Raw genomic sequence first — 17,057 nt, 5'->3', positions numbered from 1 at the left:
ACTGCATCGCTGAGCCTATGTGGGCGTTTCATTGATCCAAGGAAATATGGTAATGGATACATATATAGTCTCCTGAGTACCTAGGTACCTAAATCTGATGTAGAGAGAATATGAAATTGAAAGGACGATACTCCGTACGATGAGATTCAAATCGACACAAAGAGCCAAAGCGGTGCCGAATGAGCTCCGCTTCCCAGTCTCACGAGAGTCGAGTTTGCAACCGAACGGAGGTCTGGTTTTACTTGTTTGGGAGTGAGAGGGATAGTATTCCGAGGATGTGATACTAGGGTGCTCCGTACTAGACACAAACATGTTCTCAGCCACGGCGCACTAAGAATAGCAGGTTTCAGATGCAGCCGATGCATTCTCAAGTGGCGGATTTTGAATTTCTTCGCTTCTTGACTGTTGGACACCGTCTCTCTCTTTTTTTTTTCTTGGTGTTTTACTCTCGCTTTTGCTTTTGCTTTTTTTCCCTTATTTCCTTCCGGCCTTCTGGCCTTATTCCCTCGTTTTTGTTTTGTTTGACGAACCTGCATCTTACGACTAACGATTCACGATTCTTCGAACCCTCGGGCTGCTTCGCAGTTCAATGTCAGTCGCTTCCGTTCAGATCAGTCGCTAAACCAGTCCTATCCAGACTCAATCTCCCATGGAAGTATTTTCGCCCGACCAGCCCCGCCGGGCCCGTCGATCATCCATCTCGGAGCATATCCATCGCGTGTTCAATAAATCTTCGGATGTAAGTGAGCCACTGCAAACCTTGAAGAGCTTTATTTGACCTCTTGAAGAAACGACGCAGCCAAAATGCCGGGTTTGTCCCCCCAGTTCCTTTTTTGGCCCGGGAAGCTCTCGCCCAAGAGGCAACTAGCGACAAGAATTCCTATGCGAGGCATTCCTTGTATGACGAGACTGGACCGAGCTCAATTTCTCACTCCTCAATGAACTCTCGTCTTCCATCCGCCGGCACACCGGGATCTAGTCTTTCAGTTGCACCTGGGGGTCGCGTGGAGGATGACACTCCAACCCAACAAATGACACCCTTGGCAACCAGCCGTCCCCATGGAAATGCAGACAACATATGCAAGTCGCCGACCTGGGACAAACCTAAAAAGAAAGAAAAGCGGGTTACAAAGCGTCTGGAAGCGGAGCGAAAGGAACTTGAGAAGCGTTTGCTTGCACTTGAGGATGCCCAGTCCAAGGCCGACCTCGGAATCTACGAAAGATCCTCGCGCCGGCTGACCAAGAAACAACCAGTGAACAGCTCCAGCAGAGATTCCAGTGTCAATTCAGAACGTCCGAGATCGTCAAGTGGGCTGTCCTCGCTATTTCGGCGATCACGCCGGAATTCCAACTCGAGTGATCTAGACTTCCCGTCTCCCGAGTTTAGCCAGCTTAGGACCGATACGAACCCACCCTCTCTGCCCTTGACTCTACCGGAAAGGTTTGGAACAGCTATCACCCGAGAGCTACAGTCCAAACATGGCACCGCGCTGAACCTGTCCGCGTCGAAAATGTCAAGCCCAACGTACAACCGTTCGCTCCACGTTACGGCAAAATCCGATAGCCTTCGCGAGAACTGGAAGATGGCCGAAGCCTGGAAGACGAAGAATGACGGATATCTGTCAAATCGGTCGGTTTCGGAGCAGATTCCCAATGGCAGTCGGTCTATAGTTGGGAACGATGCTCGAAATCGCGAGACACTAGCAACCAACCTACCCTCCTCGGATGATCTAGATCGTGAGCTGTTTTCGGCAGCTTTGAGGCATGATAGAAAGCACCTCCCTGCGATAGAACATCCCCCTGATCGTGTAAATCGGCATGACCGTTCTGCTAGGACTACCAGCATGCCAATGTCACAAAACCTGACCCAGCCTGATCTCTGTCAGCCCTATCCGGAGTCGCCTACGCAAGTTATCACAGCTCGTCAGTTACAGGAGATAACACCCCCAGAGACTCCAGACAATCCCTCGAGCCCATCCAGCACCAGATCCTATCAACCACTTAATCTGACACAAACAAGTGCCACGGGGAACCTTGCTAGAAAAAATCGTGTGGACCCTTTCCCGCGAGCATACAAGTCCTCCCCCTTGCGCTCAATCCTGCAAATACGGACGAACCGTCCAAGAAAGATTCCATACTTCCAAGAGCTCCGCCTGCGCAAAACCTTAACCATTCAAGCCCGTTGGAGCCACAGCTGCCCATCCAGCCCTATCCCGAGGATCGAGGAAGAAGCCGATTGCCCATCGCCTCCTCAAATGGCCCCCAGCGGACGTCAAGTCGGTTCAAGGAAAACTTCCAAGATGCTCCGCAGGCGATCAAGCCGCCCGAGATTCCTGTCAAGAGTGACAGGCGAAGTCAAGAGAATCGGAGAGTATCGTCCACGTCGACTGACACACTTAGAGACATTCCGGCGTCTCCTTTCCAGGTATCTGTCAGATCTCCTTTTCATACTGGGAGTGTTTCACCTGGCGAGAGAAGCAACCGGAGATCCAGAGACCTGTCAGATGAGACGTATACCATTCCTGCGAGGTCTCCCCGACGAACCTCCCGTAACTCCACCGAACTCCCAGGGAATATCCTTTCAATCGGAGGGCCTGGAGGGTTCATACCAGGGCATAGCCGCACACCTTCATACGCTTCCTCCCACGATGGAAACTCAAATTACGACACCGCTGACGAAGACACACCGGAGTCTCCTGGATTCAAACGTAACTCCCTGGCCCAGGCAGACCTCAATCCCCCAACACCCTCGGCCATTGAGGTGCCTGTGACACAGGAGCCTCCTGCCAGTCGACCCGCCCAGCCCAACATCCCGTCTGGCACACATCCTATCACCCAGCCTGGCACCCAGCCTGGCACCCAGCCTGTCATCCAACCCGGCATCCAATCTGGCTTGCAGCCTAGCATTCATCCTGACATTTATTCTGGTATGCAATCCGATATCCACCCCGACAGCCCTCAAATCCGACCAGGTCCTATGAGCATCTTAAAGCGAAGGTCCCAGAAAGCGAAAGCAGCCCGCATTCCGGTAACCATCGCCAAGATATTCGTCATCTGCTGCCGCTGCAAGTACTGGCACGATCTACCCTCTGAGGTATACGCACGTCTCGCCTGCCCAGAGCGTCTTGGAACCGACCTCAAGACGAGCAGGTCCCGATCCAAAAAGCAAAACGATACGGGGCCTCGCAAGCTGACAGGTTCTCGCTCACTGCCATTTGGACAATTCCCAGCTGCTCATGCTGCCCAGAACATGCCTGATCTGCGGCCTGCACCTCTTTTGCCTCGTAAGGTGACCTGCTGCTGGTGTGGACATAACATGAGCCGGTCTTGTTGTGAGGGTTGGACTACTGTTGTTGAAATGCGCGAGCGTCATCATTGAGCTTTGATGCGTTGGGTGTGATGCATGATATCTAAATGAAAACCCTACCTATGAGATGAACGATTACCATGATGTTATGATTAGTTTTTCTTTTCTTATTCTTGCTCATTTTCACATCGATTGTGTTTGGGAAATCTGCATCTGCATTTGCAATTGCATATCCAATAGCTGTGGCTTTGGGGCTAACCAACAGATCGTTTCACGTCGATCAACCAAGTCGATGTAATGAATATCATGGAAATATGACTGAACTGGTTTGAATGTGGAGTTGTTCACTGTGAACCTAGATACCTGTATCTTTTTATGCATTGAGTTTATCCAGATGTTCAACCCAGTCGACTTCTCTCGCCCTGTGTCTCTGAAATTGTGTGTTGCATCCATTATGACACAAAGCCCATACCAGGGGCTACATACCCATAAAAAAGGTATTTCCAATAAGAAGAAAAAGTCAAAGAAAAGAGAGTGCTCAGTCGGATATGCTTCCCAAAACGGAAGGTTGATATATGCATGGATTCTCAGGTGTCAGTTGTTGCTACACCGTGTACAGTCCGCTGATTGCTCTTATTTTCACAGTATGCGCCTAAATACCGACATTTAGCCTGTTATTATGTCTAGGTATCTCAGCTCGTATATTTTGCTTTATACAAAAACTCCTAGTTACAGGCCTGGAGGGATACCTTGGAGTCAATTCGGGCAGAAACTTGGCGGTCAGTCCCCAGCCTCTATTTTCCCGCTTCGTTTTTTTTTTTCTTCTCTTCTTTTCTTCGCCAATTTTTCATACCAACTTCGCTGAGATACCTACGTTGGGCACCATCGCTCAGAATATAATGCTGCATTCTGATTGATGGGGTCTTGCCAAAACAACAAAGTCTTCTCCACACTAACTGCAGCTTCATCTCAAATCCCAGACAAGGTCTGCCACCCGCAACTTCTCAATCCAGCTGTCCCAGTCCATACGGATATTTTCAAGGGCTCTCCTTTGGAGAACAGTCACCACAGCGCCGCGTCTTGTGGCCGTGACCGACTGGAGCTGGATTGCGAGCCGGATTCCTTCGGGGACTCGTGCTCATTTGAAAATCAAAAGTTGCCAGAGCAAGCAAAGGGCCTTCATAGTTCATGTTATACTTGCTCGAGTCTTCCCTTCGGGGATTTCACTTTGTCTACGAGAGCATGACTCCTTGCGCACTACATCTATCACTTCATATAATGGAATCTATTGCTTTCTCACACGTATCTATCTTTCCGAATGTAGTCTCAGCTCCGAAACAAACTACAGCTTGCTCTTCGCCTCACCCACAACGTTCACCACAACCTTGCCCCAGGTCTCCCGACCACCCAGTGCCTGCAGTGCCCGAGGCACACTCTCCAATCCAACAAAGCTCTCATCCTTGAATGATGTCCCCTTGAACTTTCCCTGCTTCACAAGGTCAAAGATCCCCCGCCAAACCTCACCCACAGTCTCCGTCTCGAACTTGGCATACTGACCCCAATGCAAACCAACAATGCTCACATTCTTCAGCAGCACCCGGTTCAGCGCAACCTTTTCAATCTTCCCGGCCGCAAACCCAATAACCAGCAAGCGCGCATTCCACGCCACACACTTCAAACTCGCATCGATCATGCCCACTGGGTCATAAACGATATCCACCCCGGCAGCCCCATTCCCAGATCTCTTCTCCTTACAAATCTTCTTCACAGTCTCCGGCCACGCCTTATCCCCATAATCAACCACATAATCCGCCCCAAACACCTTCGCAATCTCCCTCTTCCGCTCAGTCCCCGCAGTCGCAATCACCGTCGCACCCATCGCCTTCGCAATCTGCACAGCAGCAAGCCCAACCCCACCCGCAGCCGCATGAACAAGCACCCAGTCACCGGCCTTGACGCCAGCGCGCTGCACCAGACCCCCGTACGACGTCGGCGCCGTGACGAACAATCCGGCCGCGTCTTCGAAACTCCACCCCTCCGGCACGGGGAGGAGGGTCTGCTCTGCGGCCAGGACGTGAGTTGCGTAGGCGCCCTGTGTGGCGCCGAAGACGCGGTCGCCGACTTTAAAGCGGTTGGCTGGGGAGGTTGGGACTGCGATGATTGTACCGGCGAATTCGGCGCCGCCGATCCATGGTAGGGGCGGTTGGTGTTGGTATTTGCCTTGGATTTGGAGGATGTCGAAGAAGTTTGTCCCCGCAGAGTGGATTTCGATGAGGTATTTGTCTGGTGAGGGGGCTGGAGTTGGGACTGTTGTTACTTTTAGGTCCAGGGGTCCCTAATACGTAGGTTAGCTTGGAGGATGAGTTGGAGTTGAGTCGAAGTAGATACCTTGACATATTCGCTGACTTGGACGGCACGCATTTTGGGATGTAGATTGGGGTTGAGCAACGGGGGAATTTTCAGTCTGACAGTCTGACTCGAGAGCATAAACCGGGGAGAGGCATATATATAAAAGGAACTGGAGCTACACCAACTTCCCCGCAAGATGCCGAGGTCCCCTTTTTGAATTACCGATCTGGTCTTGGCATAGGGTTGGGTTCAATTACTTCCATATACTCCGTACAATCATTTGGTCGAGTCAAGATTAATCAATTGGTAGGTATCAGTATACAGCATTTTCATCCAAACTCCCTTCAATAAAACAATAACCATCATAAAACCACATAACACCGGGTATGACAAGACAGACAGACCACCCATATTTCAACACAATCCAAAAAGGTATCAAGGTATCACAGCTAGTTAACACAAGTAAAGACAAGACGCAAGTCATAGAAGCAATTCCCGCTTAATATCCAATGTTCGGAGGCTTCGGCGCATATTGATCATGGCTCATGTAAGGCATGATCGGGGCACACATCACCGGCTGAGGCCCAGACTGAGTATGCGACGGTGATATTATAGGATGTGACTGGCTGTGAGGCGGCATCTGCTTCCCATCCCCGTGCCCTAGACGCCCAGAAAGGTGGCCGGCCATATCATACTGCAACGACATGGCACGCCTCCAGTTCTTAGCGTCGTTGTAACCATGTGGGTACTCGTGTGTCTCGGCATGGTAGTGGTTGTACTGAGGGTGGTAGAGCTGGCCTTGACCGGGGAGGTAACCGTTGATTGAAGACGCCATGGGAGCAGCTGTAGACTGAGGGACGACCGCTGGGGGTGTGATGGCTTCGAAGGGCAGCGAGTACCACTGGTTAGGGGTGAGACCGTAGTCTGCTGAGACGGCGCGGGTCGGCCAGCCAATGCTGTTGGGGGTTGTAGTGGCTGGCGCACCCGGGCTGGGGATGCATGATTCGGGAGAGAGCGGGTAGGTTTGGTAAGATGGAGCCACGGTGGAGGTAGTGTTCAGCAGAAGACCCTCGACGACAGGGGATGTGTGTCCATGATCGAAGGATGTTGCCGTTGGGCTGGGGTCTGGGTAGGAGACGGCAGTTGTGCGGTCCACGGTGAGGACGTGCTCCCCCGATGGGCTTGGAGTGAGCTGCTGAATCATGGGAGAGCCCCATTTACGGTCCTGGTCGTGATCTGGGATGGGATGTTGGAGTGTGGAGGGTTGTCCATACATAGGACGCGTCATGGACCATTCATGTGTTGGGGCCGCACTTGTTGGTAGTGATGGCAATGGGCGTTGAACAGTGGATGGTTTCTGCTTCGCATCCTTGTCTGATTTTGGGTCTTCCCCCTGGGCCGACGCCAAACTCTTCTTTCGAGTCTGGCGAGATGGTTTGGTCACCCGCCACTTCTTCAGTCTGCTTCGTAGTTGGGTTTCACTGGCACGGATGTCAATCGATCATTCATGATCCGGTATCGGGTATCGACATTAAGACCACACTCACCTAGGATTGAAGTCATCGGTGCGGATCTGCTTAATGACCTGCTTCAAGGGCCATTCCTCTTCCATATACAACTTGGCAATCAATGCCTTCTTCTTCTCCCATACATCGGAGGAGATGGAAGTCTTCATCATGACCGGGAATGCACAGTCCAATTGACCAGAAAAGGGGCGAGAAAATAGGTAATTGGAGATAGTCACTGAAGATAGTCACTGAAGATCCAAATGATCAACAAGAAAAAGACAGGAAACGGGCGAGCCAACGACTATATGTAGGGAATATACTGCGCCCTGGGGGGGAAAGAAGAGGGTCTTTCCGAGGCAGACATCCCATTGTCTCATCGACAGGAAATCCGGACCCATTAGCGTCACCCCGTGGCGTCGGTCCAGCACGCGGCGTCGATCATGAACGAGATTTGCAGAGCGAAGTCATTGGCCCAAGTGGATCGGGGCTCGACGATCATCAAGCCTTTTTCGACCTGAGCGATGTCATTACTCCAAGTGGATCACGACGGAACAGCTCATCTGCCTGGTCTCACTATCCCCAGTCCAGTGCTTGGCGCATCTGAACAAAGCATTGGAATTGGATGGATCATCAGGATTTGACAGATACTTGTGGTGCTGTTCTTTCTTTCTCGCATTCGACCTGTCCAGAGAGATTTGGAATTTGTCATTCAGGGCAACGGACCCTGAGAAGAGCGATCCCAACACAACGGTTATACGGAGACACACGGCCTAGAGTTCCCCAGGAGTGATTTACTGTGCATTTGGAACTAGGGTCTTGCCTTCTTACGGTCTCCAAAGATAAGCCCCCTCTCTCCTTTCGGCCGCGGGAGGCATTGGGGTCCGATCATCGCTACCTCGGGATCTTCAGGGGAGACGATTCTTCAGTCTTCGCAGACCGTTGAGAGGACCAAACTTTGCTAGAGTACATACAAGATTGAAAAGCACGGAGTTGGAAACCTCCCCCATATGGGGGGCATGTCCGAAAGGGCGAGAACAGAATCATCGCATCATGTGCCCAAATCCATCAGCGCTATCGTACGAATAGCGCCCGAGTTGCTGGGAATAGCGGTTCCCCCAGACCATAAGGACCAATACTGTGACGGCTGGAGGTGAACCCGCTAAAGCACATGGTGTCAGAACTAGTGTCAAGCCGCGCCCCCTCACGCCTTAAGCCAATGGTATGGCGCCCTGGCGTACCAGTTCGTGCGAGCGCCAATCGATCTGGCAAGTTGATCGCCAACGATCTGCCCGGGTCCTCAATAGTGGATATTATCGGGCTCCACGTTTGAACCTGGAGACCGGTCCCCTCACAGGGATTCCCAGAGCACACCATTGCCTCGAGTTGGGAATGTCAAGACATGGGTATGACCTGACGTGAATCGACCTGCACGGGCCCGAAACTGCACGCTGCATGAAGTGTCCCATGCTCCAGAGTGACTCCAGAGTGGCAATCACTGCGTTCTTCGGCCTGCATATGTCACATCTCGACGTCCGGCTTCGGCTCTTCATATTGTAGCCGACCCACTGACCCATGGTCAGAAACAGATCTCGGGAATGAGAATCTGGAGAAATGCCGGCCTATTGCCCTGGTCTATTGCCCTGGTCTATTGGATTTTCTCCCCGGTGGAGACTGGAAACCTAACCTCTTTGTTGACCTTCAGCTAATCTATTTTGATTTTACGGGAGCCCAGATCCTACAGGGATCCTCCTTCGGCTTTCACTCCCGCGCGCCTCCAAATGTACGATGTCAAGGCTTCTTTCTTTGACATGTACTTTGTATACGGAGTACGGAATCCTCCGCGACTCCTTACTCCGTCTACACCAATTACAACTCCAGCTGTGATTTGGAATACTCTCCTATACTTTGTATGCCGGCGTACAACATACACCGTTGGAGGTTCTGGTCCACAAAAGCAAGCTGTCATGGTCATGGATCCTATTATCCATATTATTAGCTTTTCCCGTTTTCTTTCATTTTTCCTGTTCGCACCATTCCCCCTATTTCCATGACGGGGGGAATGTTATGTTATTTGTGATTTGGGTTCTGTTTTTTTTTGTTTACGATATTTCGAGAAAAAGAAACTCGATCCGCGCTAATCTGCCAGGACAGAGCCCAACGGTCCACGGAGCACATCGCGCATCGTTCGGAGTACATCGTAGAGTTTGATCTCCGGATCATCATGGATCTCCTGCATCTCATGGTGAGAGCGTCCAAAGCTTAAGAGCCGGGGCCCATGACCGGATCGAGCATCTCTGCAAGAGGCTTCTTCCGTCGTACACTTCTTCTTCCACAGCTCGGAGACACTGGATCGGTGGGCCCCTTTCCATGTCGGGGAATACTCGGCAACGGTGCGGTGCTATCATGAACTCATGGGTGAAATCATCTGCGAAGGCATATCCGAATCGTATCCGAAGTCGCCAACTCCACTGCCTCATAGCAGCATCCCCTCGACGGGCGCGCTCAATGGCTGCTCGGAGACAACTTACCGAGGTAGTGAGATTTGGCTTTGGGGGGATCGACCGGACCCCGGGTCCCTCATTGGAGAAGACGGGAGAATAGGGGAAAGCCTCCCGAGGAGATCGTCTCTCTTCGCTTTGAATCTTGATTGGAACTCGCTGGATGTTACTGTTTTGGTATTCCATTTATGGTTTGGGAATAGCCCCTCTTCTTTGCCTATCTTGACTACTCATACTCCGTACTCCGTACGGAGTACATCGATCTACCCACATCCTGCGACTCGGGGACTCGGGGACTCGGAGAAAAGGCCCATGCTCTCCAACCGGAATACGTGTGGTGTCGCAATATCCCACGATCTCCGGCATATGTCCACGCTATCTTCCCCGATTTACTCAGCCGCAATGACAGGCAATTTCCCATCCCGCTATGACTATTGATATTAATATCCAGACACTGCTAAATGCCAATAGCCTCCAGGACTAGTGGCCAAAGCAGGGTCTCCCGACGGTTACTGTTGAAATTGATCTTCCATGCAGACCCACGACGGATTGGGCAGATATCCACTCGGCTTGGGGATAATCTCCGGCCAGTACACTATTGATTTAACAAGATTGCCTGAAATCGCTAGTCGCTTCCGATACTTCCGATGTGCATTGATGAAGTCTAAAGACGGGTTCTTGATTCTATTGCGATCCTGATTCTTTGGTTGATGTAATAGATTAACACGGGAGGCGAGTACTCCGTAGAAGAAAAGGAGAAAGGAACAGAGCCAAAAAAAATAAAATAAAAAGAGTTAAGAGGGTAAAGTAATCATAGACAGCTGAAAGAGAAATAATGGAATAATGGAATCGAGAACATCAACACCTGGATTATACACACTCCATAGAGACTATTACAACACTCGATGCCCAACCGGGGAGAAGCCCCGAGGAGAAGACACAGCTAAACCAAACAAGTAGACAATTCCATGAAGGAAGAGAATTATGAAACGGTCGGGGTGGAGTCAACGGGGCAAATAAAGGGCAAATGAATCTTCAACGGCGTCGCTTGAGATGATGCTCCTTGCCCTTCTTGGACTTCTTCTTGCTCTTATCCGGTGGCAGAACCAAGGGTTCGTCTTTCATGTTCCATTCCATAAAGCGCAGGAGATAATCATCGACGTGGCCAGGTTGTGGCTCTCCATCGGGGAGCTCGCCGGACACGTGCACAGGGGTCGGCGCGGCAGTTACGTCCTCCACGGCCAACGGCGTTCCAGCCTGCGCCGGTGTGCCATGCGAAGCACTGTGCTCCTCGAAATCGCCATCATCGGCGTGCTCCTGTTCTTTCTGCGCATTTTTCGCCGCGTCCAAGTCCTCCTTGTCTTCCGCTGCTTCAAAGACACGGGTGCCGCCTCCAACGCGATTGCCAAGGACTCGGTCCATGGCTGCGCTTGCCTCGTCGTGGCCGTCGCGCTCGTCGCTTTCGGCCATCCCTTGCACGTCTAGCTTGGTGAAGTAATCGGTGGTGAATTCACCTTCTTGGATGATCACGTCGTCGAGCATGCGCTTCTGATTGGCTTTGCGAAGGATGTTGGATTCAATGGTGTATTCCGAGACAAAGCGGTAAATGTGGACATCGCGCGTTTGACCGATACGGTGACAGCGATCTTGACATTGCTTGTCCATGGCCGGATTCCAGTCCAGGTCGTAGAAAATGACAGTGTCGGCGCCCGTAAGATTAATACCGAGACCACCGGATCGACTCGATAGGATGAAAGCGAGAATCCGAGGGTCGCTATTGAACCGTTCCGTGAGCATCTGCCGTGACTCGACTTTCGTGGTTCCGTCAAGTCGGAGATAACGATGGCCGTGGATGTTCAGGAACTGTTCAAGAATATCAAGCATCTTGGTCATCTGAGTGAAGATCAAGGCTCGGTGTCCGCCGGCTTTGAGGTCACGCAAAAGTTTATCGAGGCGCTGCAATTTGCCGCAGTCGTATTGTAGCAGTCTCTTATCTGGGAATGCGATGGAGAGACGCATCCGTGCTTCGTGGAAAGGATCGTAAGGCGGGTTTGGACGGTTATTGGTCAAAAGCCGGGTCTCGACTGGAGTCAAGGCAGCTTCGTTCATACCCGCGGCGACGGCAGCAGGGGTGACGCAGGCGAATCTCTGGACATAACCGTGCATCTCAAGAGCCCGCTCCTCGACGGTCAGGATCATCGACGCGAGGACAGAGGATCGACTCGACAACCAATCGGCCATTGAGCGCTTCCGTAGCGGTGCATTGGATAGCGCGTGTTCCTTGGTCCCAGCCCTGAGAAACTCGATTAGGCTACTCCCGTAGATGGGCCGACGGCCGTGGCGTTTAGATTCGAAGTAGAGACATCGCTCTAGCTCCGCCATCCGTCTCTTCCGGCAGGCATTCTCCAAAGATTCCAAAATAGTCTGCATGTTTGACCCGTCAAAGTCCATCTCCCAGTTGGTTCGGTTGTACTGGCGTTCTCGGAGAGCCTTGAACGGACCAATAGCCATGAGCCTGATACTATCGTCGGCCAGCCGTCGTGAGATATCTTCCCGTGATACGGGTGCGAGGTTGAGGAAATCCAGGTCGATTTTAGTGAGTGGATGCTCAAAAAGTAGTCTCCGTCGAACAAGGGATTCCTTAACATTGAAGTCCATAGCTACAGATCGCGGCATTGCAAAGGAGGTGGAGATGGGTCGAGTTTCAAAAAGATCGGGATGGTTGCACACTTTACGAAGTTGCATGAGACAGTGAATGATGGAGAGGAAGTTTCCGGACGCCAGGGTCTCCTTGGTCTGGGCCATCGACATAAAGCCGTCGTAAAGGTATCGTTGACGCTTTGATAGCCTGCAGTAGACAACATGTTCGTATTTTCCAGGCATTTGCTTCTCAACATCAGCCTTCAATCGACGAAGGAGGTATGGACGGAGAACGGTGTGAAGTTTCGTAATCACACCTTTAGCCTCCTCATCCATAGTATCCCTGCCATGCTCTAAAATTTGTTCCACGGGGCGCCGGAACCATTCAGAGAAATCTTTCAGATCAGCGAATCCTTCGACGCCACCATTGTGACCATCCGATGGCATCAAGAAGAATAAAAGAGACCACAGTTCCGTAAGATTGTTCTGGAGTGGCGTACCAGTCAAAAGAAGCCTGGCACGGGTCTTGAACGTAAGCAGAGCTTGCCACCTCTGCGAGCGGAAGTTTTTGATGTTGTGCGCCTCGTCAAGGATCATGTAATGCCAGTCTTTTCGCTTGAGAGACATTTGATCCTGCAGGACGAGTTGATACGATGTGATCAATACATTCCACGCGTTGTCATCTGTCCAGCCTCGTCGTTTTTGCTTGCGTTCTTCTTGATTGCCGTAGTAGGTCATGATCTTGAAACCTGGGCACCATTTCTTGAACTCCATTTCCCAATTGAGCATGACACTAGTGGGGACGACTACCAGATGTGGACCCCAGATGCCATGGTCCACAGCAAGATGGGCGAGGAGGGCAATTGTTTGGATTGTCTTACCTAAACCCATCTCATCTGCCAGGATACCGTTGATGTGGTTGTTGTAGAGACCCGCAAGCCAATCCAACCCATAGTGTTGATATTCACGCAGTGTACCACGCAAGAGGTGCGGAATGGGTGTCTTGAGGCCCGGGGCAGGCGAGTGACTTGTTTGCAAAGCCTTTTCGATTCCAGGCTCCAATGACGAGACCGACTCGGGCTCGGATGGCTTGGTTGCGAGAGTTCCAGGTGAGGGTTCACTCGAAATTTCCCCGCTTGGTTGATTGTCATTGATCTGATCTATTTCCATAGATTTAAGTTCATCGCTGTCATCTGCAACTCCAGCAGGGGTAACTTCCTTAGTTTCCGGTCCAGCGAGTTCCTCTTGCATTGGTGTATCGACAATAGAAACCGCATCGTCAATTTCTAGATTGGCAGGTGTTTCTCCCCCGGTGGCAGGAGAGGCTTCAGAAATATTGGCCATATGTAAGGGCGTGCCTTCTGTTGAAGTGCCCTCGCTAGTTGTTGGTCCAATTGGAACAAGTGAAACTTCATCTGGGTCGTCAAACTCGAAGTCATCCTCAGCCTCGGATGCCGATGCCGATTTCAAATCGATATCATCGTCGTGGTCCACAGCTGGTATTTCTTCGCCATCTTTTGGCACAGGTGTTTCATTCTTGGAGAAGAAGCCCAGCAAGCCAGGTCTGTCGTCATCCTCGTCGTCCTCATCCGACTCTTCCTCACTTGAGCCTTCTTCATCTTCGTCACTATCACCCATGTCATCATCCATGTCTGTGGAGGCATCGCTATCATCCATCAATACTGAGTCAACATCGTCTAGTTGGGCATGTCCAGGAGTTCCGTGCGGATCGGGGCCATCTAAAGCAAGCTCGGGGTCCAGAGATTCGTTGGGGTTTGTCATTGCCGTGCTGTCTGAGACTACGGACATTCGGTCGAAATAAGCTTCAGTGGATAGGTTGGCGTACTTCAATCGGAGCTCCTCCGCCGTCAATTTGGCATCGTCGTCCACATTGCCCTCGTCGTCGGTTGCGGATTCGGAATCTGACATATTACTCTCGTCTTCATCATCTGAGTCAGACGAGACCCCTGATACAGCGTCCTCATCATCCGTCGTCACAGGAGCATCGCTAGGCAGTTCGCCTAAAATCTCCGATCGACGTTTTTCAAAAAGCATTGTGGATTTTTTGATAGCGCGATCAAGGGCCTGCTGGTCTTCCATTTTACGCTCTTCTTCCCAGCGTGCTAGACGGACTCGGTCAATATCAGCACGGGTCAGGTCGAACATCTTCTGAAGATCCTTTGATAGCTGCTTGCGTTTGCCGCGCATTTCCTCCTGCTGCTCACGCAAGATATCTTCGGGATTCTTATGGCGTTTTCGGTACGCATCCGCACACCATTGCGCGAACAGCTTGGCTGTGTGTTGATGACGTTTGTGTTCCTTTTCGAGGAGTTTTTGAAAATAGAGAGCGTGGGAGACCAAATGATCTTGATGCGAATACTGTGGGGGTGGCTCCTCTTGCTGTTCTGTGATAAATGCCGAGCAAACTTGCGAGCTCAGCGGTCCACCAGGCTCAGCGGCTGATATGACTTCATGCCGTCTGCGCGCTTCTACCACAGCCTCCTCCTCTGATAGTATGGTTGAGCGATCCTCTTGTTCCACCCATTCCCTGAACGACGCATATTTCTTCTGCGGTATGTGGCCGGGGTGTCGGATGGGAAGGACGGGCTTTTTCAAGTTGAGGCGCAATCGTGGACCTCTCAACGACCCTTGTTCAAATTCCTCGTCGTCGGTATCTCTGGCATCTAAAGCTCCATCAACTTCATGTGAGAGATTTGAAAGGGATTGTCGATCGCGAAGTGAGCGCGAACTTGTACCGTTCGCGTTGGCACCGGACGGACGAGGTAGGGTAGCGGAGCTGCGAGATCTCGCGCGCGAATGACTCGGCTTTGGTGCTGAGATCTGGGAGATACGCTGCGATTTGTTGGCCACAGCGCGCGAAGCTGGCGCTCTGGGCGATCCATTGGCAGTCGATTTCCCACCCAGCTTCCCGTTGGCATCGGCGCGGGACTGGGTCACTGACAGCGGCGAGGATGTGGCTGGTTTGGTTCCATCACGAGCAGACTTGCCAAGATTCTTATTTTGAGCCCCACGCGTGTGTCTCTTATCCGAGGGAGATTGGAACTCGATTGGGACCACGTTTGTCCGCGACGATCTGCGCTTGCCCTCAGAGAGAAAAGATGTTGGCCCATCAAAGCCAGCCTTTTTCCAAGGAGGCGATGGTGGGCGGGGAGTGGAGCGTTGTGACGAGGAGGAGTCTGTGAGTCTCCTTTTCTTTGATGGGGGTTCTTCGGGTTGGTGAATAGCTTCGATATCTTTCGGCTCGGAAGGAATTGATTCGTAGGGCATAGAATCCGACGTTTTTTCGAACACGGAACCGTTCAAATGCGTAGAATCTGACACAGGCGTTACAATTTCATCTTGGGGTGATGGGCCGTTGGGGCTGCCGTCTTGCATGACTTGTAGCTGCAGACGACAGGGGCCGTTGCTGGCAAGTGACCCCAGTTATCCCAACAATGACGCAGTCGGAGCAAGATATTTTGGCATCAGCAAATAGGGAATATCGAGTAGAGATACTACACAAAGTTTGGCATGCTTATCGGCACTGTGGGGTGGATGGGGACGGAAAAACAACGGGGATGATGAGAATACGTGGAGAGTGGTTTTTTCGTTCGGGCGAGCGATTACATGGTCGCGCCGCGCGTGGATGCCTGAGTCTTGTGACTGGCTGCCTCAGGCCAACTACATTCCGCAAACCTCCATCCGTTCATCATCGATATTCAACCCCCTCTACCCAATTGGCTCTCTTGCCTACCTTTGACACTCTTTTGCTGCTTGTCTTCCAGCATAACAGTGAGTAGTTTCTTTGGCTCCGCCTTATGTTCAACCCTCTCCGGAAGCATTTCTGACCTTCAATTCCTTCCAGATGCTGTCTCAACGGATCTTGGCCCGGCGCCTGCCCCAGGTTGCCGCCCGAGCAATTGCTCCCCGTGCATCCTTCTCCCAAATGCCAGCCCTCCGTGCTGCCTCGGTTGAGGATCCTCTGCAGGTATAACATCCGAATTGCATCCATCCCATGTCTCTATCTAGCAATCCCGGACCTAACCCCGAGACAGAACAACAACTACCCCAACCCTCCCCGAGTCAAGCGAGCATTCAGAGACCCTCACGGCGGCTGGTGGGATGCGCAAGAGAAGCGCAACTTCGGCGAGCCTGTGCACGAGGATAACGAAATCCTCGGTGTGTTCAGTCCCGAGCAATATACCCACGTCTCGCCCAGCAAGGGTTTCTTCCACCTGGGATGCTTCGTTGCTGCTTTCCTGGGCCTGGTCGGCGTTGTCAGTCTGAACTACCCTGACAAGCCCAGTGCTCCTAAGACTTACGTCGATGGCCTGGAGAAGGAGTTGGGAGGTCCCAATGCTTTGCCGGTATGTATAGGACATGATCACCAAAGTCACCCTCGCGAAGACAATGAGCTGACCATCTGCTTTAGGCTCGCAAGTCCGGTGAGGACAAGTGGTGATTGAAATCTGGTTTCTTTTTGTTTGTGTAAATACCAGTACGATTTTCTATATTCGGCGTCTTTTGGGACTGGTGATCCTTCCACCGGTCCTATGTTTCATCAAAACCCGAAACCCCCCGATCGCATGCTCGGAATGAATTTGGATCAAAATCACTTATGTCTTTGTCGTATGTGCCGTGTGATTCATGATACCTGGTATTGACGTTTGGCTTCGTTGATACCACCAGTAAAGGAACAGAACCTTGGAAGGGCAGACCATGCCTAAGCTCCCATCCACTTGGTACTCGCAAGGT

At 51.6% G+C, this 17,057-nt stretch overlaps 6 protein-coding genes across 6 annotated transcripts; 2 read left to right on the top strand and 4 right to left on the bottom strand.

The window, feature by feature from the left end:
* Nucleotides 1–649: 649 nt before the first annotated feature.
* On the top strand, nt 650–3,379 carry N7457_003945 (uncharacterized protein; the record flags this gene model as incomplete). Its single annotated transcript, XM_057174990.1, has 3 exons — nt 650–739; nt 789–1,923; nt 2,079–3,379. 3 exons carry the CDS (start codon nt 650–652, stop codon nt 3,377–3,379), a joined length of 2,526 nt encoding a protein of 841 aa, XP_057032037.1.
* A 1,270-nt stretch (nt 3,380–4,649) lies between these two features.
* On the bottom strand, nt 4,650–5,728 carry N7457_003944 (NADPH:quinone oxidoreductase family protein; the record flags this gene model as incomplete). The annotated part of the gene is made up of 2 exons (XM_057174989.1): nt 4,650–5,642; nt 5,696–5,728. The coding sequence occupies 2 exons, from the start codon at nt 5,726–5,728 to the stop codon at nt 4,650–4,652; spliced, it is 1,026 nt and encodes a 341-aa protein (XP_057032036.1).
* A 427-nt stretch (nt 5,729–6,155) lies between these two features.
* N7457_003943 (Clr5 domain-containing protein) lies at nt 6,156–7,331 on the bottom strand (the record flags this gene model as incomplete). Its single annotated transcript, XM_057174988.1, has 2 exons — nt 6,156–7,137; nt 7,204–7,331. 2 exons carry the CDS (start codon nt 7,329–7,331, stop codon nt 6,156–6,158), a joined length of 1,110 nt encoding a protein of 369 aa, XP_057032035.1.
* A 1,967-nt stretch (nt 7,332–9,298) lies between these two features.
* Nucleotides 9,299–9,848, bottom strand: N7457_003942 (uncharacterized protein; the record flags this gene model as incomplete). The annotated part of the gene is made up of 2 exons (XM_057174987.1): nt 9,299–9,562; nt 9,693–9,848. 2 exons carry the CDS (start codon nt 9,846–9,848, stop codon nt 9,299–9,301), a joined length of 420 nt encoding a protein of 139 aa, XP_057032034.1.
* Nucleotides 9,849–10,697: 849 nt separating this feature from the next.
* On the bottom strand, nt 10,698–15,698 carry swr1 (putative SNF2 family helicase/ATPase (Swr1); the record flags this gene model as incomplete). The annotated part of the gene is made up of 1 exon (XM_057174986.1): nt 10,698–15,698. The coding sequence occupies one exon, from the start codon at nt 15,696–15,698 to the stop codon at nt 10,698–10,700; it is 5,001 nt and encodes a 1,666-aa protein (XP_057032033.1).
* Nucleotides 15,699–16,167: 469 nt separating this feature from the next.
* N7457_003940 (uncharacterized protein) lies at nt 16,168–16,764 on the top strand (the record flags this gene model as incomplete). The annotated part of the gene is made up of 3 exons (XM_057174985.1): nt 16,168–16,290; nt 16,358–16,669; nt 16,735–16,764. 3 exons carry the CDS (start codon nt 16,168–16,170, stop codon nt 16,762–16,764), a joined length of 465 nt encoding a protein of 154 aa, XP_057032032.1.
* Nucleotides 16,765–17,057: the final 293 nt, after the last annotated feature.

Source organism: Penicillium paradoxum, assembly GCF_028828445.1.
Source record: "Penicillium paradoxum strain IBT 22861 chromosome Unknown utg000004l_segment0_segment0, whole genome shotgun sequence".
Taxonomy (NCBI): domain Eukaryota; kingdom Fungi; phylum Ascomycota; class Eurotiomycetes; order Eurotiales; family Aspergillaceae; genus Penicillium; species Penicillium paradoxum.
The sequence above is the reverse complement of the archived record's forward strand: the minus strand, read 5'-3'. Positions and strand labels throughout refer to the sequence as shown.